General features: G+C 41.6%; 1 protein-coding gene across 1 annotated transcript; it reads right to left on the bottom strand.

Annotated features, from left to right (window-relative positions):
• Positions 1-106: 106 nt before the first annotated feature.
• On the bottom strand, positions 107-22,100 carry LOC134212049 (TNF receptor-associated factor 4). The gene is made up of 3 exons (XM_062689550.1): positions 21,265-22,100; positions 4,006-4,110; positions 107-2,159 (listed from the first exon to the last, which is right to left on the bottom strand). Exons 1-3 carry the CDS (start codon positions 21,520-21,522, stop codon positions 1,068-1,070), a joined length of 1,455 nt encoding a protein of 484 aa, XP_062545534.1. The 5' UTR covers positions 21,523-22,100; the 3' UTR covers positions 107-1,067.
• Positions 22,101-23,144: the final 1,044 nt, after the last annotated feature.

The raw sequence follows: 23,144 nt of genomic DNA on the forward strand, positions 1-23,144 counted from the left end.
ATAATTAAAACATTGGAACTTGGAAAACATGACTAAAATTGATCACAGAATGTCGGACAATAAATTGGGAGTTTTGTCATCTAATTTGAATTATTTTACGCAAGAGTTTAACTTGTTTCATTTTGATTTGTATATTCGTTCAATTGCGAACCTTATCACTAGACTGTGTAATCGCTTATGAATATTAATGGTTAAATACGGCTTAGCAAACTACATTTGTATTGAAATGGTTCCCTAGCTTTGATCTCCACAGAACTATGCTCACGGCGCGTGATTTCGCCAACACTAGGGAGTTTAAATCAAAAAACCGATATTTAACAATTATCCCTATATTCTAATGACTCGAAAACTTACTTAATGTTAGGTGAAGAAAAAGTTATTCCATCTGACCTCTATGTTCAATCGACAAAATAATAACCCTCATCTTTGAAGTAGAAATTAGACAGTCTGGGAAAATTTTTACTAGAACTAAAAATTTTAACAGATGAGAGAGAAAAACATTAGAAAGACAAGGGTGTTCTATTAGAGGACAGAGCTTTTGATTATGATGTAAGCTTTGCCTAACCGTGGTGGGTGATGGACCCGGGTCAGGTTGCGCAAAGCCATCCAAACAAAACTTTGGCATGATTCCAGCGGTAGTATTACTTCTTTCTCGTCTATCGATACTCGATTGTTCATAATAAGAGACCTCAGCTGAGTAACTCCTTGGAACGATACGGTTGGGAAGGACTTTAAACATGATACATTAACAAAATCGTAACTTAAAACATTGAGATTGTCAAGCTGATTTGTTTCGTTGTGGCGTTGATCGCTCGGGTGTGCTTTTACAGAGTTTCGAGGGCCGACCTCTGGTTTCGAAATTCGTGGTCTATGTACACATGCGATCGAGAGGTTCCCTCTGGCAATCGCTACACTAATCAGTATGTTAGTTTCACTCGACTATATTTACAGAGTGCGAATCGTATTATAAATGCAGTTCATTGTTCTCTCGTTGTGGGTAATCATGGGTTTAACGCTTACGAACTAGGAGTCTTTTATTTTTTTTGTTTCAATCTTCGTTAGCCGTTTCACACGGCGACGATTTTGCTGGGATCTACCTTGACGCGCAGGAAGACGGTGTCTTCCCGGACGAATGGCCTACGGTTGAGCAGCTCATGGGACACGAACCGTGGAAATCCGAATCCAAGGGCGTCCGGCTCGGTGGAAGGGCGTTGGAAGTTTTCCCACGATGGATCCGGAACGAAGGATTCCGCAACTCCACCTTGGCTACCGAGGGTTCCTTGCTCAAATAATGTGAAGGTCACTGAATGGGAGAATGGCCACTTCAGAAGGGCGTCATACTCGCCGGGGAGAACTTTGATGTAAACGGAAACGTGCGTTCCTTCACCGGGTCCGTTACCGTTCAGGAACATGGAGGCTTGTAGTTTATAACCGTACTGACTCGTGTAGAAGGGCGGCGAGACCAGCTCGAGACCGTCCTTGCTTTTGGCTTCGATCATTTTAGCGGACCAGTCGGTTATTTTCCACAGTAGCGTTCCGGTGTAGTTGGTACTGAGTTTGGCCATAGCGTTTTTGAGCATGTTGATTTGCTGCCCCTGCCGACCTGACAGAGAAACCATCAGCGACAGGTGAGCGGAGGTGTTGGACTCGATGTGAGCTTCCAGTAGATGACGCGGTCCCTTGAACCGGCAGCCGGCCTCTTTGAAGGTGCACGGTACCGATAGGGCTTTGCATTCGTCACGTAGGTGACCTTCGAGGTCAGCCCGGGCGAATGGGCCTGCATCGCAACGCTGGGGACATGGCACTGGGCTTCGTGGGCACGTGGCACCGTGAGCGGACAGCGTATCGGCGCTGAACTCTCGGCTGCAGTGCGGACATCGTCGCAGCCGCTTGGCACAATCTTTGGCACGATGGATGGACATGCGGCCACGCACTACACGGGTTCCGCACTTGGACTCGCAGTAGACCGGCTCGGAACTGCAGGTTCCCGCGTGCTCTTCGAGGCCGATTCCGGTGAACTCCACGTTGCAGAACTCGCAGATGGCACGACGTAGTATGCAGGTGAAGGCCAGATGATCAGTCATCATGACCCGCGGGATTTGCGAGCCGCACTTGTTGGGACACGGGATGGCATCGTGCTTGCAGGTGTTCAGGTGAGCCTGGGAGAAAATGTAAGAAAGAAAGAGTCGTAATTAGCGGTTGGTGCTTATTCGTTTCGCAGGCTGCAAAATGTTGAAACTAGTATGAACGGGAAAGCAACTGACGGTGTCGTTGGCACACGGTGGCTGGCAGCGGGAAAAAGTTCAAACAACGGCCATAACGCAAAACACGATCATCAGCTTAGTGCGCGGTTGTTTTGCGACGATGGGCGACGATCGCGTCAGAAGAGAGGCTTAACGGTCTTCTTAACCTGATTCCATCGCTAGTTGGGCGACCGATTGACGCTGAGGTGCGCATTCTACCGGTTCGTTTCGAAGCATCAATTCTTACTGCTAGGTTTCATTCAATTAAATCTTATTAGCGAGATAAGGCGCGCGCCCGCCACGCACCCCAATGGAGGCCGTTCTGGGGGCCGAAAATAATTACATTATTAAATGCGCGGGCAGGAATCTAGAAATGAGCACCTTACCCCGCTTGAACCTCTTGATCACCTTGTACACCATTTGAAGGTGATATTTTCGTAAAACCCATCAGGCTTATTAGTGGCGGAGGGTAGGACATTTTTGCGTAGGTTTTCCTCCACTGGCACCACAACAGGTCGCAACGACGCCGCCGCCACCGTCGCCGCAGTGTTGATTAATCTGCTGTTAGCCATTTGTGGAGTGCTTACTTTCCGAGCCGTTGTAGGTTGTTTGGCGGATCAAAACGAAGAGCGAAAAAATAATGGAAAGGTATGTCAACTAAGTGTGTGTACGCTCTAGATGGAAACTTGTTTGGTGCAATGTGCTGCCATGGAAAGGACGACAGAATAGTGTTGAGCAGTGGAATGAGAATTAAAAGTTCAGCCGCAATGCAACTATTTATCGTTATGAGGCAAAGATCAATTTATAATTGGAATCGTTCAAATTGCGAAGAAGAGTTAAAATGTAATATTTGGGCAAGGGTGATTTTGAATTTAGCGCATTGCTATATTCAAGCATTGATGCACTCGGAAGGTTTTGAGCTGGTTTGTGAGGTACAGAATTGAGGGAATTTTCTAACAAACAGAGTTATCAGTCAATTTTATTAAAATCCAGACAAATTTACCAAGCAGCGAAGATTTTTTACATTAGTTAAAAAAAACTCAGATTCTTCAGATATTTATCTCGTTTTGTAACGAAGTTATGAGGTTATGAAGGTTGTTTCTAAGTCGCAAATGACCGCAATGCACTAAGGGATGCACAGACAAACACACATAACACTCGTTTCATCGTTCACAGATTTACTGGTCAGTTTGAATAATCATTAGTTGGCCAATTGATTACTCGTGGCGAGTGCATCAGATTTGCTCAAGTTTGACATTTGCTTGATGAGTGAATGTTCAATTTGTTATGTTTGTTTTGTCTGTGGGTAATGTATTTTTTGAAATATTAAGTAACGGTTTACAAGAAAGAATTTATTCTAACGAGTGTAGTGCTTTTAACTGTTTATCATTCCACAAACTCAGCAGTCATGTACGTACATTCGAACCAACATGGAGCACTTGATTTCCAAAAGTCGAACAATTTAACAGTTTAATGACCGCGAGAATCAAATTTGGTCTGGTCCGGCGCACACTACCAGTCGTCGCGGTCCGACTGCGAATGGCCTCTTGCATTTTTAATCGACCGCCACTCGGCCCAACCAAAATAAGCCGAAGAAAAAAGTAGGTAAATTGCGCCGTCGTTGATGTACCGGTGCCGATGCAAAGTGGCCATAAAACCGATCGCACCGACCGACCAACCGGTTGCCTGGCCGTCCTGAATATTTAGGATAGGATGATCGCCATCGCGGATCAATGTATTGCGGACGATGAGGAATAATTACCTTGAGTTTGCGCAGTTCGTCGGACCACTTGCAGCCCTGCTTGTGATGGATACAGAACACCAGCGATCCCATGATGGCCTTCTCCGACTCCGGGTCCGGGTAGATCTGTGGAATGAGAGACAAAAACGTAGGAAACAGGTTTAGCTAGCGATTCAATATGATTTATGTGGAGTTAGAAACTTCGCGTTGCGAAGGTGTAAGGGAGTTATCAAGCGAGGTGATCGGTTGACCGTTGAACAATATTCTGAATTAATTCGTCAGGGGGCGTTTTTGAGTTGCTTTGTTTTTTTTCTTTCCAAAATCTCGATAAACGTTGACTAATTGGAGGGTATTTCACACCACATATGTATGTAAAACTCGATCCAGAGAGATCGAACGGAACGATTCCTAAATATCAACATCCGGTGCTGCGATCTCTCCACAAAGGGAGGTCTGTTCAAACTTGTCCAATTCCAATGGAAGCAATGGACTTTCCGAGCGCCGTGATTACGCAAGCAGTGCTTTTTCAGTTCATATTCTTTGCGCGATTGATCGCGGTCGAAGAACGGAAATCAAAACAGAACGCAGAATCAATCCAGTTCAGTAAGCATGTGGAAGCGTATGGAGCCGTTTAACGCCGGACTCGAACAGAGGAAGGAATCAATTCATTTCGAGATTGTCTATTTACATAAGAAACCCGATAAGAGCTCTGAAATCCCCTGCACCTATGATGGTTACGCACTTGGTCTGAGTCAGTCAGTCAGTCAATCAGTCAGACAGTTGCACCCTCTAAAAGACTCTCCCCATGACATCAATCGCTGCCAATAGTGCTTCGTGTCTCATACATAACTTCAATGCAACTTGCACCGGTGCTGCAGAGTGTGGGAAAATTGTCGACTTAGCCCGCCAGTGCACGCATAGCTTGTGCGCGTTGCTAGTCTTAACAAGTTGACCTTGTTACACATCGGACTGACAACCCATCAGAAATTACGGTTTTCCTCCGTTCGTAGATCAACAAACGGTGCAAACAAAAATGCTTATCAACTATGCTGGTACGCTTTGCTACGCACGCATACTCGACCGTAATCAATTATAATGGTTCAACGATCCTGTCCGGCTCGATTGACTTTTTTTTCATTTCGAATCGAGCTTCTTATAATCGGTCGGTTATTAAAGTCGCAATCGACCAACTTGCGATTATCGTCCAACGCAGAGAAAGAAGCCACGCGCAATCATAGCAGGCCACGGCAACGCTCCGTGTGTGCGCACTCGGCTCGATCGAAAGGGTCACCGGAAATGAAGTACTACGCTGCGCTCCCCAACCTCTTGCCGAGGACCGGGACCGGGCGCACGGTCGACCGAATGTGTAAATAACAAAACATGTTCCACCTTCTTTTGCCCTGTCGGTCTTCGCGGCGGATGGACGCGCGCTGATTACCGCCGCCGCTTCACTTTGCTCCCGGGCGTGCATATTTTTCCGATATCGGAGACCCCACCGCAAAGCCCAACAAAGCAATAAAGGTCTTCCGGGGGCTAAAGGAAGACGATCCACTTGAACAACGAACGGTCGCGTCGGTTGGGCTGCTTGACCTTGCCTCCCGGTTCGGCTCCGCTTTGGCCCGCGCTAAATGGGAAATTAATTATGCGCATGCCGCCTGCTGCGATCAAATCGCGCAGCTTATGGTCGACTGCGTTGGTCGGGTTGAATTCGTATGGGAAGGGGCGACTGCTCGCTACCGCCGTGTGGCGTCGAATGGCGTTGTCATCTGCATTGTCTTCGTGGGGATAAATGGTTTCTTTGATGGATGATTTGGACGTTTATAAGAGAGATTAAGTTTTGAAAACTTGCTTTCAATTCAAGGTGCTACCAGGATTATACGCGTGGTAGCTACAAAAAAAATCAAATATTAAAGCCACAATTTTTCGTCGGCAATGTGCCAGTGGGGAATGTAATGCCAATAAGAAGAAGACGTTTTTTTGTTTTTTATATTTAAAGATTTTTTAAAATTTTCGTATTGTTAGTTTTGCAGATTTTGGGATACAGTCGACTCTCCACATCTCCATGTTCTATATCTCGATATCTCTTCCTATGGTTTTCTCGGTCCCTTCAATTTACATACATTTGGGCATTCTACATCGCGATAGCCTCCCTATCTCGATATCTCTTTATCTCGAAGTGTTCTGGTCATACTTTGCTCAGGATTTTCTCTCCCTCTGTCGATATATTAATATTTCTAGGCTACTAGACGATTTTTGGAGAATAACAAACATTTGAACAACAAGATATGACATTTGTTTTAGAGGTGTGCGCCGGTCCGAAAATTGGTGGCGGCGGCGTTTGCCAGAATTTAGGTCGGCAGCGGCGGCGTTTTCGGCATCACGCCGAAAGCCATTTTAGCCGGCGGCGGCGGCGGCATGAATCGGCGTGAAGTTTTTTTTGAAGATTTTTTTCTGCATTATTTCAGGATGTTTTTAAGACTTCAACGGAAGAATCTTCTGAATTTCGACGGAAAAATCTAATAAACTTCTCATGAAATTATTTTAGCTGCTCCAGAATATTCATTTGAAAATAGTTTTCGGATTCTCCATGGCTACTACTTTGAAGTTTTGATAATTCTTTGGAATTTCCAAGGAAGCACTTTGGAATTTCTAAGGAAAATTGTTTCAAGTTTCCACAGGGAAATGTTCGGAAAATCCACGGAAAGTTTCTGTTAAATGTTCTTCGAAATTTACACAGAAAATTCCTCAAATTTTCCGCGGGAGATTGGTCAAAATGTGGACATTAACAAAAAAATTGGCAAATTGTTCGAAATTTTTAATAGGAAATTCATTGGAATTTGCATGGGATTTTTAAAATTTCTATACAAAATTCTTCGGAAACGGTTATACAACGGAAAAAATTTCATTTGGCCAAAGCGACATACTGCCGAATTGGTAATTTGGCCGAAAAAAAACTCTTCTCTAACACTACGTTTGGCCGAATAAGTTATAAGGCCGAAAATGTCATTCGGACGAAATGGTTGTTTGACAGAAAGGGTCATTTGGTCCAACAACCAAATGTTGATTACTGAACGGGTAATATGGTCAAAAATATCCACCGGTTTGGCCAAATAATATTTTCGGCCAAGTGGCCTTTCCGACAAACGACAATTTCGGCCAAACAACTTTTTGACCAAACGACTTTTGCGGCCAAATGGTAAATGTCCTATTTTGGACCTTTGGACCCCTAGGGTAAATGTCCTATTTTGGACCCCTAGAGGAAGTACTTCCCAATATCTGCTAATATCTATTGAAATACAGGTTCGATACGGGCGGAAATCCCACTAGTTCAAAGATAAAAGTCTTATTTATTAAATAGAAATTCCAAATGGGCTTCATTTATTGATAAACCAGTGAAATTGGCAATTTTTTTTAAATGAAAATATTCTTTGTTTTAGATAGTGCAACATATTTTGGACCCTCAAATGAACACATTTTGCACACCTCCAATTAAGTCTCCTAAAGGTAGAATTAACAATTCGCTCTGGTCAAATGAGCCGAAGCAAAGCCTTATTCTTCGATTGACATACATAAATAAGATGATTCCTGCATTCTAAGTTCTAAACTTTGACATGAACTTATTGTTTGCATTTTGAGATTTTAAGCGATGTATGCTTTAAAGCGTAACGCATTATAAAGCTTGCCTTTTTGCCCACAGGAAACTAGTTAAACAAAAGAAGAACAACATTATTCTCTTGAAACCAGTGATGGAATAAGCAGCGGCATTGATTTTTGGTCAGAATTCATGAAAATGTCACCAGGAGGGTCCAAAATCTGTAGGTGTCTAAATCAAGTTGCTTGCCCTATGTCCATTTCAGCTAAATAAAATTGTCGGCCAAATGAGTTTTGGCCTAATGGTTTGTTCGGCCAAATGACATATTCGGCCAAACATCTTCCGACCTTGTGTCTATCGGCCAAATCGCCCTACCTGTCGTTTGCCCGAAAGTCAAGAATAACAGGTTTGGCCAAAAGCCCATTAGGCTGAATTAAACGTTTGTCCAAACGGTATTAGGTCGAAATGGTTTGACCGAAAATAACATTTGGTGGAGAGCGAGAAACAGCCGAAAGGCTCATTCGGCCAAATTGGTAATTCGACCGCAAAAGTTGTTTGTCCTAACAGTTTACTTGGCTGAAATTGTAATTTGGCCGAAAATGTCGTTTGGCAGAAAGAGTCATTTGACTCTACAAAACAAACATCGTAGCCAAACAGCTTTTTCTGCCAAATAACCTATTCAGCTAAACGGCTTTTTTGGCAGAGTGACCCATTCAGCCGAGCGACACTTGCCAAATGACCAAATCGTTAATTGGGAGAGGGGGGAATTGGTTACCCCTTCCTAGAGAAAAAAATAGCCCCCCACGATTTGTAAAGATAATTTGAAGGTGATGTAAGTTTTTAACTTATAGCCGAACGAATTACTGAAAAAGTTTGAAAACATATTCAGCCCATCAAAATAAAATGAGTGGAAGACAAATGAGTTTTTTTTATTTCTGAGAAAGAATCCTGTGTGGCAGCGAAATTGCACTTGTTGATAATTGTGAAAAGGCAATACATATCTAAATGATTTGAAAGCATCAGAATAAGCTTAATATGAACAACAACGGAGAAATACTAAAAATCAATCTAAAATATCAATCAACGCAAAAGTGATACTTTGCCAGAAAGCAAAGACATGTGGGCAACCATCACGGACTAGAGTGACAATTTTCCAGCAGACTTCCGCTTGCCTACCAGCATAATAATTTCCACAGATCCCATCAGCATCCGAGAAGAATTCTCATAGGAAACTTTAAAGAATTCCATTGACAATCATCGAAATATTCCAACCGGAATCCAGAAGAATTCACTTTAGATCGGTATCGCTAAGGGATACTTTTGGGAATCTGTGGGAGGATTTGTTTCCCAATCTCTCGTTAATTTGCTTCGGAATCCCTCCGGAGTCGTTCAAAGATTTGTTTCGAAATTGTTCGGAGATTTTCTTCGTAATTGATTGAGGATTTGTTTCAGAATACTTCGACGATTTGCTTCAAAATCCCTTGAATATTTAATTTGGAGTCTCTCGACGTTTTGCCTCGCAATCCCTCAATGATTTGCTTCGAAATCCTTCGACGATCGGAATCCCTCAGACGATTCGCTTCGGTATCCATCGGCGAATTGCTTCGGAATCATTCGACAAGAAGGTTAATTTCGGACTCCTTCAACGATTTACTTCGGAATCCCTCAAATATTTGCTTAGGAGTCCCTCGAAGATTTGCTTCGGAATCCTTCAACGATTTGGTTGAACATACATGGTGGATTCCCTTCGGAATCGCTGGAGAATTATTTACGGAGTCTCTGGAGGATTCCACGATTTTTTTCGGGATCCCTCTACAGATTGATTCAGAATCATTCGACGATTTGCTTCTACATCCCTGGAACTTTGCCTACGAAATCCCTGAATATTCTCTTTGGAATTCCTGATGCATTCTATTCGGAATCTCTAGACAATTCTCATTGGAATCCCTAGAACATTCCTGTCGGAATCCTTGGTGGATTGCTTTCAGAGTTCCTGGAGGTTCACTTCAATCATCGAAATCCTTGGAGGATTCCCTGTCGGTATCCCTGGAAAATCTACAGAAGTTAACAGAAATTTCAATAAATCGTACAAATTTTAACGGAAAATTCTGCGCACTTCTTCAATTTTAAATCGGCGTGGAAAATTATAGACCAACGGCGTGACGAATTCCAAACGGCGGCGCGCCGATGCAAAAATGCCGGCGGCGGCGGCGTGCCAAAAACTATTGGCGGCGGCGGCGTGGCGCGGCGGCGCACACCTCTAATTTGTTTTGTTGTCGTTGTTCATAGCAACGAGCTTTTTACAATCTAGTACCCATTTTAATTTTTTCTTCCATTCCTCGATCTCTCCTTATCTCGATGGTCCCTTCAATATCGAGATGTAGAGAGGCGACTGTACTAGGATTTTTAGAAGTATAGATTTTTTATTTTATGATTTCATGATTTTTAGATTTCTAAATTAATTTAAAGATTTGTGATTTTTTAAATTTGACGGTTTTCAAAATTTTAAGCCTTTTGATTTTCAGATTCGTAGATCTTTAGATTTTAATATTTCTAGTTCCCCTAGTTTACAATTTTTTTTTAGTTTTTTTAATTTTTAGATTTTAAAGATTCCAAATTTTTAGAATTTTAGATACCTATGAGATTTTAAAGTTTTCAGATTTTGTTTTTTTTTAATTTTTAATTTTTAGATGTTAAAATCTTGATTATTGATTATGATATTTGATTATTTTTAAAGTTTGAGGGTTTATAGTTTTTTAGATATTTAGATCACTATATTTTAGATTTCTGAGTTTAAAGTTTTGTTAGTGACATTTTAAATTTAAATCTTTTGATTTTTAAATGTTAAGATTTTTGTGTTTTTGTTTGTGTTAGCATTTCAAGATTTCTTAATTTTTGGAGTTTTATGATTTTAGGATTTTTATTTTTGATTTTTTGTTTCGATTTTTGCATATTAAACATTTTTATGTTTTTTTACATTTGATAAGATTTTTTTAAATTTTTATGTTTTTAGATTTTTAGATCTGTGTATTCTGTGATATTTTAATTTTGATATAAATAATCTTTCGCTTCAAGTTTTTATATTTTTAGATTTTTAGACCAATAGATTTTTGCTTGGATTTTTGACATTTTATATTTTAAGATTTTTAAACTTTCAGGCTTTTAGAATATTTCAGGTTTAACGAGTTTAAAACGTTGTAAAGTTTCAGTTTATGTACTAATTTTTGTATTTGTCATATTTTTTTATGTTTACTTCAAAGTTTCGTGCATTTTTTTTATTTTCCATTGGGCAATTTCCGATTTTGCTTAGTTCACTAAAAATCATTTTCAAAGGAAAACAATCGTGTGATATTTTATACGATTTGATCGTCTCCCACTACTAAGGTAAATTGGTTACTGATGCAGACTCGTCATCTGAAGATATTTTGTGAACAATGGAACTTAATTTCCGGAATCTATGATATTACAAATATCACAAATGTAGTTATTTGTCATGATATAGAAAGATCGACAAGAGTAATGGGCTTGGTGGTCATATGGCTCCCACTTCTGCCCCATACGCAGGAGGTCGTGAGTTCAATTCCAGGCCTCTTCTATTCCTCCTACTTTATATCTTTGCATATATTTCTCATGTTCTAGCAATCGCTAGAACTGGAAATGAGCTTTCATACCGTTTCCATCTCTATCCTATACCAACGACTAGTTCTAGCAGTTAGAATTCGAATTAAGCGAAAAGCGAATTCGAATTGAGCGTTTCGGCATCTAATTGGAATATACCACCCTTTCATAACTATCGCATTGGCAACCCGTTAGCCAAGACGAACTTCTGCCAAAGAACTCGGATGACCAAGTTGCCACCAATGGCACTATATCTATAGTAGATATGGTTTGCGTTTGATATTTGCTCACTATCAGTATCTTACTTTTTTTTGAACTCGATCGACCTATTTTGTGCAATTGCTTCGACGAATAGATTTGGCAAGCGCAAATGAACGCACCACCTATGCCTATTATGCCAATTTTTCAATTTCCTTGCCTCCAGTCGGTGGTTTGTTTCACAGTTGTTTACCACAAAAACGCAGTTTTTGCTTATTCCAATTTCCTACATTCCGCATATCAAAAGGTGGAAGGATAAACAAACAGCAGCAACAGTTTTACAAAATCAGCAAATTTCGTTTGCAGTCATGATCCAACAACCCCAACAAGAATGAAGACACGGTTCATGTGTAATCACATGTTTGCAGATATAGCGATCGAATTAATTCACCAATCCAAGCGAAACTGTTTTCCAAACAATTCGATTCAATTCAACCCGATTTATGAATTGCGATCCATCCGTCTTCACTAAAGTGGTAGATTCTGTTGCGTAGACGATCGAAACGCATCGTCATCTTCATTTCGCGTCGATTTAGATAACTAATTATATATGCTTCCGATTTCACGGAAGTATCGACTAACTAAGTAAACCTAGTTATAGCAACAACAAAAAATGATTGAAGGCTGCGATCAAGCTCGATCGATTTTTCTCGAGTTAGTTTTTGTGCCTTAAAATTTTCTGTGGATCACCTACCCACCTGTACTGTAAACTAGCAACCCTATAACCAGAGACCGGCGGAGTGAAAAACTGACGAAATGGCAACGTATGAAAATACATGAAATCGTTTAAATTATATTGGCAGCACTTGAACTTTTGCTTGCTTCTTATGGAAGCAAAAAGTAAACAAGTCGAAATGGAACCGCTTTTGACGGTTCGATTGGAAACAAGATGGCGTCTTCGCCGATCTCTTATTCTAGTATTTCTACTGTAAACGATCAGATTTGAAGCACTGACGTATAATTTGATTGAGATCGCAAGCACCGGTGTGAATGAAACTAACTAAAAAGTCCAAGGTCTTCTGCATTTCTGAGATGGCGTTCACGTGTTTCAATATTTTTGGAGTTGATTTACTGCAGCACTTAGTGCTAGTCCGATCTTTTTTTGTAAAAATGGTTTAACATTTTTAATTGTTTTTAGGCCTCCGACGTTTCCCTTCGAAACGGTTGTGGTTTTGGGCATATTTTCTCCTCCGTAAAAAATAAATTACAGTAAGCCACCCGTGAATGATTTACGAGCGCCTCTTCTTGACGAAGTGTACAGCCAAGATGGTTTTGAATGACAAACAGGGGCGCTGCCGCGCGGTCCCCTCTGCTCTACACACTCAGGGGGCACTGGTGGTAGCACTGAACTGTACTAAAATATTCGTCGCCCTAATTTTCCCTATGCGATGTGTCAAAATAGTGAAACAAAAGTTTTAACGTTTAAAACGAAATGAAGAAAAGTAGCCCATTAATCTGCTCTCCATTTCTCGTGTTTTTGTGCCACCACGACTTCCAAATCGCACTCAACCAACGTCAAAACGTCTGATTATTTACCATCGGTAGCGTTACAAGTTTACCATTGGATTTCTGTCTGTTTGCGATGCAATTGCCTGGAATCGACGCTGCTAGGGTATTTTTAGCCCACCACGTGAACCGGCACTCGTATACGAACCCGGATAGTCCAACGGGTTTATGCAAATACGCTGCCTCTATAGTGGCTGCGTTGCGCTGCGCAAAAAGATATCCGTCCGTCAACCAACAAGACGAGTGTATCAAAATGTAAACATCGAAAGTTGCCAGGGTCGTCAGCGTCGGCCAATTCAAATTGCGGAGCCGAGTCCGGGTAGGCATGGGAATTTATGACATGCCGGTCTTGCGTTGTTATCTCGCGCTGTGAGTCCAAGTAGGCCCAGAAGGCTTTCTTCGGAAAGGAAAAGGGCGAGGAATGGACTCCTTTGTTGTTCTCAGAAGGCACTGCGTGGTGATGAATGGATAATTGTTAGGAAATATCCTAACACCGATCGGTCCCTGATGGGTTTCTTGCGGGGACAAGTCACATGTTTGCATTGGTTTATGTGCTAACAAAGTAAATATCAACCATCAACTATTTCCAATTTCAATAAATTAATAAATGTTCTTTGCCTTTTGAGTGGAGTGGACAAGAAAAGATAGAGAACGAGATTCAATGGGAGAAAATAATGTTTTCTGCCTTATGTAAATATTATGATTTCGAGGAAAGAAACATCGAAATCGGAAAACGCGCCACAGAATGGATACACAACGGTTTTATGGAAGCATCCGCTTCCAATAAATCCGAGTTTCGCTTCTATATGTTTGTATTGCCGTTCTTATGGCAAGCAAGGGTATTATGTTTTTATAGGGAGGAAGCACATTAAACATAGTGCGGCGGCAATGATGAGATTTTTTTTCTTGAAGTAGGGTTGTAGGGTTCAGGCTTGGTCAATTTAGACACATTTAGCCCATTCGGCTGAGTGGAAGTAGGTTCTTTTTCAGATTCAATTAAACAAAAATTTAAGAAAAAAGAATTGTTTTAACATTACAAAATAGCCTCAGAGTAAAATTTGTTCACGTTTTAAAACGTTCAAAACCGAGCATCCCTAATGAAATTGAAGGGCATCGCCCGGATTTAACGTCTCGACAACTGTTGAAAGAATGCTCAAGAATAAAAACTTATGAACGGATGGATGAGGCTCGTATATAGATGACGTAACAAACTAAAATGAGAATTGGTCTGTAGAAGCATTATTATCTACATAAAATATGCTTTGTATTTCTTATGAAAATGTGTTTCGTAATTTGTGCGCGTCACCCAAACCATCCCAGTCAGCAGTGCGGTCATCATCACCCCACCTAACCGCAATAAGCCGGCGACTTCATTAGAACGAATGTGAATGGAATTCCAAATGCTTATGAATGCGATTCGAACTCATCGGGTCATCGCTTGGAGCGAATAAGTCTGTCTGCGACCAGTCCAATCGCGGCATCCAAACGACAAGATGATGATGATGACGAAATATTTATGACTAATTGTTTAACCCGAAAGCAACAACGTCCGGAATAATTGAGCGGATATTGGCGCAAACGACTGTATCTTATCGGAAGTGCTGACGCTGAGAATTGGAGTGACAGTGTTCGCGAATGGGATCGAGTGTCAGAGACAATTCTGTTTCGACGATATTAGCGTTACTCTACTTTCACGTGCGATTTCCGGCCTTCTGAGATCCAATTTCAGGCGGCGCGCAATTAAAAGTGAAGAAAATTGCAAATAAGGGTAATGTGTGATACGTTTCTCTTTTGCTCGGCCCCTTCGCATTTCCTGCATGGGTAATTTAAGGTAGACCTAATAAGTTACGGTTTGGAGGCCGTGATCTTTCGTGCGGTGAAAACATGAGCCGCAACCAGCGGAGAAGGTCGTTGTGCAAACCGAAAAAAAAAACACCAGTGCTGAGATTGCGCTCAGTCATTATTGAAGTAGTCATCGTCCGTGTTTGTTGATCCACCGGAGCTGGAGTCAACGGGATCGGTGGAACTGGGGTCGGTGCGGAGTGGTGAGAAAGAGGCAGAAACGACCAGCGAGCGCCGCATCGGTGCGGTTTGCCGACGAACGTGTCTCAACAGGTCCACGGCGAACTTGTTCAGAGCTCTCGGGTCCTCGCCAAACAATGCGCGCACACACTCTTGTCTTTTGGGTTAGTCACCGTGGCAAAAGCGACGAAGGTGTGTGAGTGGGTAGACCGGCAGGTATATTACACCTTCATTTTATATGCATGGGAACCGTTTTTTCTTCGCCCCTGCCCCATTGTGTGAGAGGTGACTTACTTGTACTTGTCCCCTTTATTTCACGATGGAGTCTGACTCGTGGGATTGCGAAAATATGTGCAATCTACAGACGACGTGCAGCGCGGACGTGGTCGGCGAGCCATGTTTGCACAATTCTGGGTAACCGAAAGGGTGATCGCAAAGATCTACGACCTGCTTTGACATTTGATACCACCACCGAAATGAGATCTGGGTTTGTTTACGTCGTTAATCTTTGAATCTCGAAGCGCAGCTGTCGGTTCAATTGGACGATTTCTAAGCTACGTCGGATGGGCGGCGTTCTGCATAACGGATGAAACCATCGGATTAAGTATGCTGTCCATCAATTAATCTCTATCCCGTTTCCCAGCGGTGGGCTGCCAAGTGTAGCAACATTAAAACCACTAAAAATAAAGTACAATAAAGTTTACTCTTCATTCATTCTTCGCGTTGATCGTTTCCTCTTCAGATTTTTTATTGTTATTCTCTCCGCGTTTTCTCGCGCGGATTCCCAGTCCCTCCGATCCCGCGATCGCTTTTCATGAGGGAACGCGAACGAGGAAATGGAACTCGAAAAAAAGCGTAGAATCATTGCCGAGCCGAAGCAGCCAAACTCTGTCGGAATGATTAAAACATTCTTGGAGCAGGAGCTGGGGCGGCGTGGCTGAAGTTTTGGAGCACCGAACGATTCGTCGACGCTTCTTGCACCGCCCCACCCGCCCGCTAGGTAGGGGAGCTCCACTCTGGACTCTGGAGCATTCGAACTCTCGAGGAGAAATTACTCCAAGAATGTTGAAAATAAACATAACACCAGCACAGCCGCCCTGTGCCACGCACGGGAAAATCTATGGGAAGGTAGGCCGTCTAACGTGAAATTCAATAAAGCTGGGTAAACATTTACACATTGCTCGGTGCTCTCTCCACTTCCCATCCGATCATCATATGGCATGATGGTGGAACACAACGCGCCGCACCGCGCAAGCAAGACGATGAACTCTGGCGGTGATCTTGTGCCCTTGGTGGCTTGCAGTGCAGGTTACTTTTGGTACCTTGTAGGTACCGGCATCGTCGCCGGTCGCACATAGCCGTGACCGACTGGGTGGGTACCACCGTCACATGATTAGCATGTGGAAGGTTCGCTACTTTCTAGTCACACAGTCGGAACGGTATTTGTCGGATGATGGAATGCTAACCACCATTTATTGTTGTTGACGGCAGAGTGACGCAAAGTTCTCTTTGTTGCAGGTTCCTCCAGCTCACAGGGTCTCGACAGCACTGAGGTGAAAACAAAGTGTTGTAAATTTGCAATGGCTTCGCTGTACGAAGGCGGTGCGGAGACTAATGTCTTTGAAAGAAACTGAGGTGAGATTCGATTATTTGTCATGTATTGCGTTTAACTCTCTAAAACAGCAATTTTACCATAAATAGGCACAATTCTGCAGTAGAGTTTTGGCAAAGTAATATTCCTTCCATTGAATTTTAAAAGCGTTTCGGGAATATTCGTCTTTATTATAGCCAATAAGCCAATGAAAAATATTTGATAAATATAGGTTAGCGATAGGTTTGTGATACAAATTTATAAATTTGTGTAAAGAGCGTCCGTATTTGAACCTTTAGAAAAAGTGCTCGAAAAAAATAGCTAATATTATTATATTGGAATGTTTGAAACAAACGTAACTCATATCAAATAATTGATAGAAAACTTCTTTAAGCCTAGTACGCTGCTGATACGGAATGGTAAAAAGTAAAAAAGTAAATTTGACAGCTGATTCAGTATGGGAAAAATATCACTTTTCCGTACGGAATATTTTTCCGTAAGGAAAAGTGACAGCTCCATTTACTTTACCTAGCAGGCGTTATTAACGTTACGAAATTTTCTCTACATATCAGCTCCGTACTGCTCACGGAATTTCAGTAGCGGAATCATTCTGTATCCTATCTATTTGCACAGCAGCGTACTGGCCTTAAAAACAAACGAAAATTGCAACTTTCTCAAATGAGCCAATTTATGAAACAGTTTCGAAGTAGTTGATCGGATTTTCACCATCAATTATTTTGGTAAAATAGCATGGCAGTCCGTCTTTATCGTCATTATTTGAGTCCATTGAATCAAGTGTGAATATTAGTGTTAGGTGTTTAGTCATTTGACTTGCCCCGTAAAATAACTTATTCAAACAGTCATTAAGGTCACTCCTCACGGAATCCAAGTATCAAAGTTCTCGCGTTTTCGGGGGCACACCGCTGGATACGGAAGCATCGCACAACTGTCATTTTTATTTTTTCACGCTTGCTGCGATGCAGCAAAGCTAAATCAACAAAAATGACAGTTATGCGCCGTATCGAGTGGTATGCCCCCGAAAACGCAAGCACTTTGAAACTTGGATTTTGTGAGGAGTGACCTTAAATCAAATTGATACAAAACAATCTTATTTTAGTAAGGCTGGTTGGATAATTAGCAGTGACATTGCGACATTTATTCAAAAATCATGAAACATAATTACTGTAGTAATAACGTACCACAACGTACCATCAACAATTTCGAAATCTGGCGACTTGCAAGTGTAGTCGTTCACTATAATCGTTCGCTGTACTTTTTTCTAACTGAAAATCCATACAAAAGCCCAAAAGAATTTCATCCGGAAAATGAATTTGTTGCGGAGCCCAAATAATTTCATTCAGTAGCCCAAAAGAGCAGAACAGACCTCTTCTGGGTTTATGAACGGAGATCTATTGGGCATCCAAGCGAAATCCTATTGGGTTTCCGAACGGAATTTTTCCTTCGAACCGAATTCTTTTGGGCTTCCTTACAGAAACCTTTTGGGATTGCAAACAGAATCTTTTTGGGCACCCAAATAGAATCCCAGAAGGACTCCGTTCGGAATCCCAAAAGGATTCTGTACGAAATCCCAAGACGATTCTGTTCAGAATCCGGAAAGTATTCTGTTTAGAAGCTTAAAGACTGCATTTAGAAAGATTCCATTCGGAAACATCAAAATTATTTGGTTTTAGAGCCCAACAAGATTCCGTTTGATAGCTCAAAACATTTTTGAGAAGAATTTCATTTGGTAGCCCAAATAGATTCCGTTTATAAAACCAGAAGGATTCCAATCGGAAGCCAAAATAATAACTTTCGGAAACCCCAAGCAACGGACCAGACTTTCTTTTGGGCTTCCAAACAGAGTTTTTTTGGCTTTTCGTCGCTATCCTTTTGGGCTTCCGAATGGAATTCCTTTTAGCTTTCGAATGAAATATGTTTACGCTTTAGGAAGGAATCAAAGAAGGATTCCATTCGGAATCTCAAAAGAATTATGTTCGGAAGTCCAGAAGAATTTCGTTCGAAGGCACAAAAGTATTACTTTCAAAAACCTAACATGATTCGTTCAGAAGTTAAAAATAATGCCGTTCAGAAGCTTGGAACATTTTTGGGCTTTCAAAAGGATTCCAAAAGCCCACAAGAATTCTGATAGAAATCCCAAAAGGATTCCGTTCGAAAGCTCCAAAATGGTTCTGTTCAGAAGCCTAACAGTACAAAAGGTTTCAGCTTGGAAGCCCAAAAAATCATTCGGAAGCTTAGAAGAATTCCATTCGGAAGCCCAAAAGTATTTCGTTTGACAGACTTCCGTTCAGAAGCCCAACAGATTTCCAATCGGAATCAATTCGGAATCTCAAAAAGATTTTGTTCGGAAGCCCAAAAGAATTCCGATTGATAGGCCAAAAAAAGATTCTTTTCGGAAGACTAATAGAAGATATTTCAGAGGTGTCTGTTGAGAATCCGTATAGGATTTCGTTCAGAAGCTTAAAAGGTTCCAAGTGCAAAAGTATTCTTTCCGAAAGTTCAAAATGATTCCGTTCGAAACCCCCAGAAGGATTCGGTTCGGAAGCCTAGAATGATTCCGTTTGGGAGCCCAGCTGGATTCTGTTTGATAGCCCAAAAGATTTCCGTTCAGATGCCCAAAAAAATTTCATTCGGAATCCTAAATAGTTCCGTTCAGAAATCTACAGGGTGTGCCTCCGGTCGGAATCCAAGAAGGAACTTGTTCGGTATCCTAAAAGGATTCTAGTCGGAAGCTTGAAAGAATTCCGGCCGGTAGTCCAAAATAATTCCGTTCGTAATTCTGTTTGGAAGCCTAAATCTAGGATTCTGTAAAGAAGTTCAGAAGAATTCCGTTTGGAAAGCCGAAAAATCGTTCATAAGACCAAAATGTTTCCTTTCCCAAAGCCCAAATAACTGCGTTCCAAAATCTAAAAGTACGAAATGGATTTCTTTTGGACCTACGACTGGAGATCTTCTGGGGTTCTGAACCGAATTCTTTTGTGCTCACGAATGAAATACCTTTGCGCTTCTGAATGGTATTTTTAGGCTTTCCAAACGAAATTATTTTGAGTTTTGAACGGAATCCTTTTAAGCTTCCGATATGAATATTTTTGTGCTGGGAACAGTTGCACAAAGAAAAAAAACCAAAACAAATGCGACAGAAGTATTCTTATCACATCATACTTATTACGGCGGCTTAGAATGCATCAAAAGCTTAAATCTGTTTACAAGTTTCGCTCTTTTGAAATGTTGGTCCCAAAATGCTTACAGAGGTAACCACAAGAAATTCATATGTCCGCAGTTTCTGGAATCCGAGTGAACCGGAATAAGAAAACTCAGAAGTGCACACTCACAAGAGTAACTGTTGATCAAAAATACATGTTGCCAATATAAGAACACGGCTTTCGTTTAGAAAAGGTTTTATCCGTTCCCTTTTGCGCAACTTTACGCTAAACATGGTGTAATTGTTAAAGGACCATTATCGATTAAATACCAACGGCAGACGTCATTTAAATTATTACTAATATGTTTTGATACAAACTGGTTATTTATCAAACGTTATCAAACGTCTTGTAAAAAAACGCACTTGTAGACTCTAATTTTGGTCAAAATCAATAATGTGTTCCTCAAATTGCATTCTATTTCAGTTAATTCGCTGTTTGACAGCTTGGCTGATAGTAAAATAAAGGGTTTTCAATAAATGAAATTGTTAGGTTTTCTTAACCTAATTTCAAATAGTTTTTAAGTTCCAAAATTCGTAAAACTCTATATTCTTTAAATAATTTATTTGAATTTGTCAACAGATTTAGAATATACACCGCAATTACAATCTTTATTTGTCGAGTTGAATCAATTCGCGCTCTAAGTTCGGCCTTTAAAATAGAAAAAAAATGGTGAACGAGAAAAACAAAAATGATGAAAATTTGACCTTTCCCGAAAAGAAAGTCGATTTCCATAACAAACAGTTTTGTTACAGGCTCATATCTTCAATTGCCGTAACTCTAATTTTTCACAATGCTGTTCTTTCGATGGACTTCAATGCCTCATACTATTGCAAGGAAAAAAGCCCCAGTAACGAGATTGGTGGTCCTCTTCCCACACAACTTTCACAAACGGACTAAAGCAGTTCGTGAAATCACCTTCGCCAGTACATCCACATCTGTCTAACGAAGCATAATATTTCCCTGTTAAGAATGTTCCAATATTCAAATTAATTTCCATGACCTAATTTTAATTACGACAGTGCCAACAGTGAGCGCCCTCGGCCAACAAGAAACAACTTTCAAAACTTCTGGTGCACACCGCCGTACGTAATTAGTTACATTATGCATGCGAACTAAACCGATCCGATCTACGCAGTGTGCCACGGCTGCTGCTGATAAGGTTCCATTATTGGCGCCCAACGGGAAGTGCGCACCTAATCACAAAAGCCAAACAGTATTGTAGTCTAATTTCAAACGCATTCCACCGCTCTTATCTTTTGCGCGTACGAATTCAATCAGCACCATTGTATAATCACAATCTCCTCCGGGGCAAGCAGAGGAGGTGACAAAGCAAGAGCCCACATTCCTTTTTCGCTTCTCAATTAGGGGTATAACAAGGTGCCCCCGTGGTTTTATTGTTTCCCATGCGTAAAACTATTCAATCTTCATCAAAATCATGAAACAGAAAAAGTGCTTAACTGTAGAAAACTTACAATTTGGCTGATTTCCGTGATCGGAACGTTCGGCGGTGGGGAGGGCGACGAGGTGGCCGACAAATTGGACAGCGCCGACGACGACGAAGCGGACGATGCTGACGACGAGGTCGTCGAAGTGGTCGACTTGTTCCTCGGCGGTGCCGGTGGCGGCGTAATTGGCAGTACGTTCACGTTGCACTCTTTCGAGTTTCGGTTTGGCGAGATCCGGGCCGGAAAGCTCAGCGTTTTGGTCCACTGCGACAGACTTCGAACCATGGTGACGCAAGACTGGTGTGCCGTGTTGATGCCGAAAGTTCTACTTAAATTACCATCGGAAACGGATGGTTCCAGTTTGATCACTTGATTGCACTTCAGAGGAGAAAAAATACTTCGCACCGGAAGCGGATCTTCCTTTTTCCTTTTGCCCCAACAAGAAATCACACACTTGATCCTCTCAAAATCATTCACATAAAACACATCACAAAAAATATATCGATCGTATGTAGTGCTTCACTAGCTTCCTCTGTAGCAGCTGGTTTTATTGAACCATGAAACTCTTAACAAAACTGTATGACACTTGATATCCAATTTCCGATCCAGACGACGACACTCTGATCGATCTCTCCAATCTCTCAATGATGATCACACACGTTGCTATATAACGATCGAAGCGATTATCGTGGAAACAGAACGATCACGTTACACAATCCTTCTTCTCAATGAATCTTGTGTTCTTTATAAAAAAAATTAAACCTTGCAACTTTCAAAAAGATCCTCTTCACTTAGAACTTTCCGTACGACTTCAGTTCTATGAACGTCCTTGCTGACGAACGAGTTGGAAGCAACTGATTCACATTTGCCGTACCACCCGATTCGATGGGTGAATGTGGCTCTGGTCGCAACATATGCAACATAAATCCAACCGGGCACGGGTGGACGGACGAACGGACAGACGGATAAGGTGCAATGGAAAATGCTGAAAACTCACTCATACCAATTCGCGGAAGGCATCAGCGACGGCGGGAATGGATCGTTCCTGCTCTAGCAACCGCCATGGCCGAGCGAATGTTTGTGTTTGGTTTCACTCTCGCTGCAAAAGTGTATCCCAGCCGTTTGTGCGGGACCGTTCGCCGTGGCGATAGAAACATGCAAACACCCGGCGCTGCTGGCACTGTTTCGTTGCTGCTGTGGGGTCGCGGGAGGTGATCGACGACTAGTCAACATATTTAGTTTACCCACACAAGCCTTCTTCTCCTTCGTACTTGTACCGGTTCTTTTGCATATGTTTTCGGAATGGGTGTATTGATATGACCCGAGAGGTAAAATGTTAGAAATAATTGTACAAATCATATGCTATAATCCGTTACCGAATGGAATACCCAATTTGCCACCAAAGCTGATGATATTTTACATCCGTTCTGTAGAATTCTCGTAGTTTGAATTCATACCTTAGCTTAGCTTAGACCGACAGTTCATATCAATGGTTGTTACTCCGAGATTGATCAGAGCTGGTGCGAATTACGCTTCAAGTGCACGTTCCAGCAGCTCTCGAATGTTGATCCATTACGGCGCCGGCCAAGTCCTTACAGTCAGTTGGGAAAGGAAAGGAAGGTTAGTGTGTGGTTATTGTTGTTACTAGAGACCGAGAATACACCCAATTCTGTTTTTACACGGATTTTTTTTACACGGCCGTGTAAAAAAAATCCGACACAAATTTTTTGCAAAGTTGCTCCATTTTGCATGATTTGTCGAGAAATTATAAAACTTTTTTTACACGGATTTTCAAATTTTGAACTGAAAACTTTATTTACACAGAACGTTATTATTATTATTATTTATTCAGACTAAGGCCGAAGTGGCCTGTGCGGTATATAAGAGTCTTCTCCATTCGGCTCGGT

This window comes from Armigeres subalbatus, chromosome 2 (assembly GCF_024139115.2).
Source record: "Armigeres subalbatus isolate Guangzhou_Male chromosome 2, GZ_Asu_2, whole genome shotgun sequence".
Lineage (NCBI taxonomy): Eukaryota > Metazoa > Arthropoda > Insecta > Diptera > Culicidae > Armigeres > Armigeres subalbatus.

Coding starts and splice junctions, on each gene's coding strand:
- LOC134212049 (XM_062689550.1), bottom strand. CDS start 21,522: ATGGTTCGAAGTCTGTCGCAGTGGACCAAAACGCTGAGCTTTCCGGCC. Junction 4,111..21,264: donor TCACGGAAATCAGCCAAATT/GTAAGTTTTCTA, acceptor CTCATTCCACAG/ATCTACCCGGACCCGGAGTC. Junction 2,160..4,005: donor ACGAACTGCGCAAACTCAAG/GTAATTATTCCT, acceptor ATTTTCTCCCAG/GCTCACCTGAACACCTGCAA.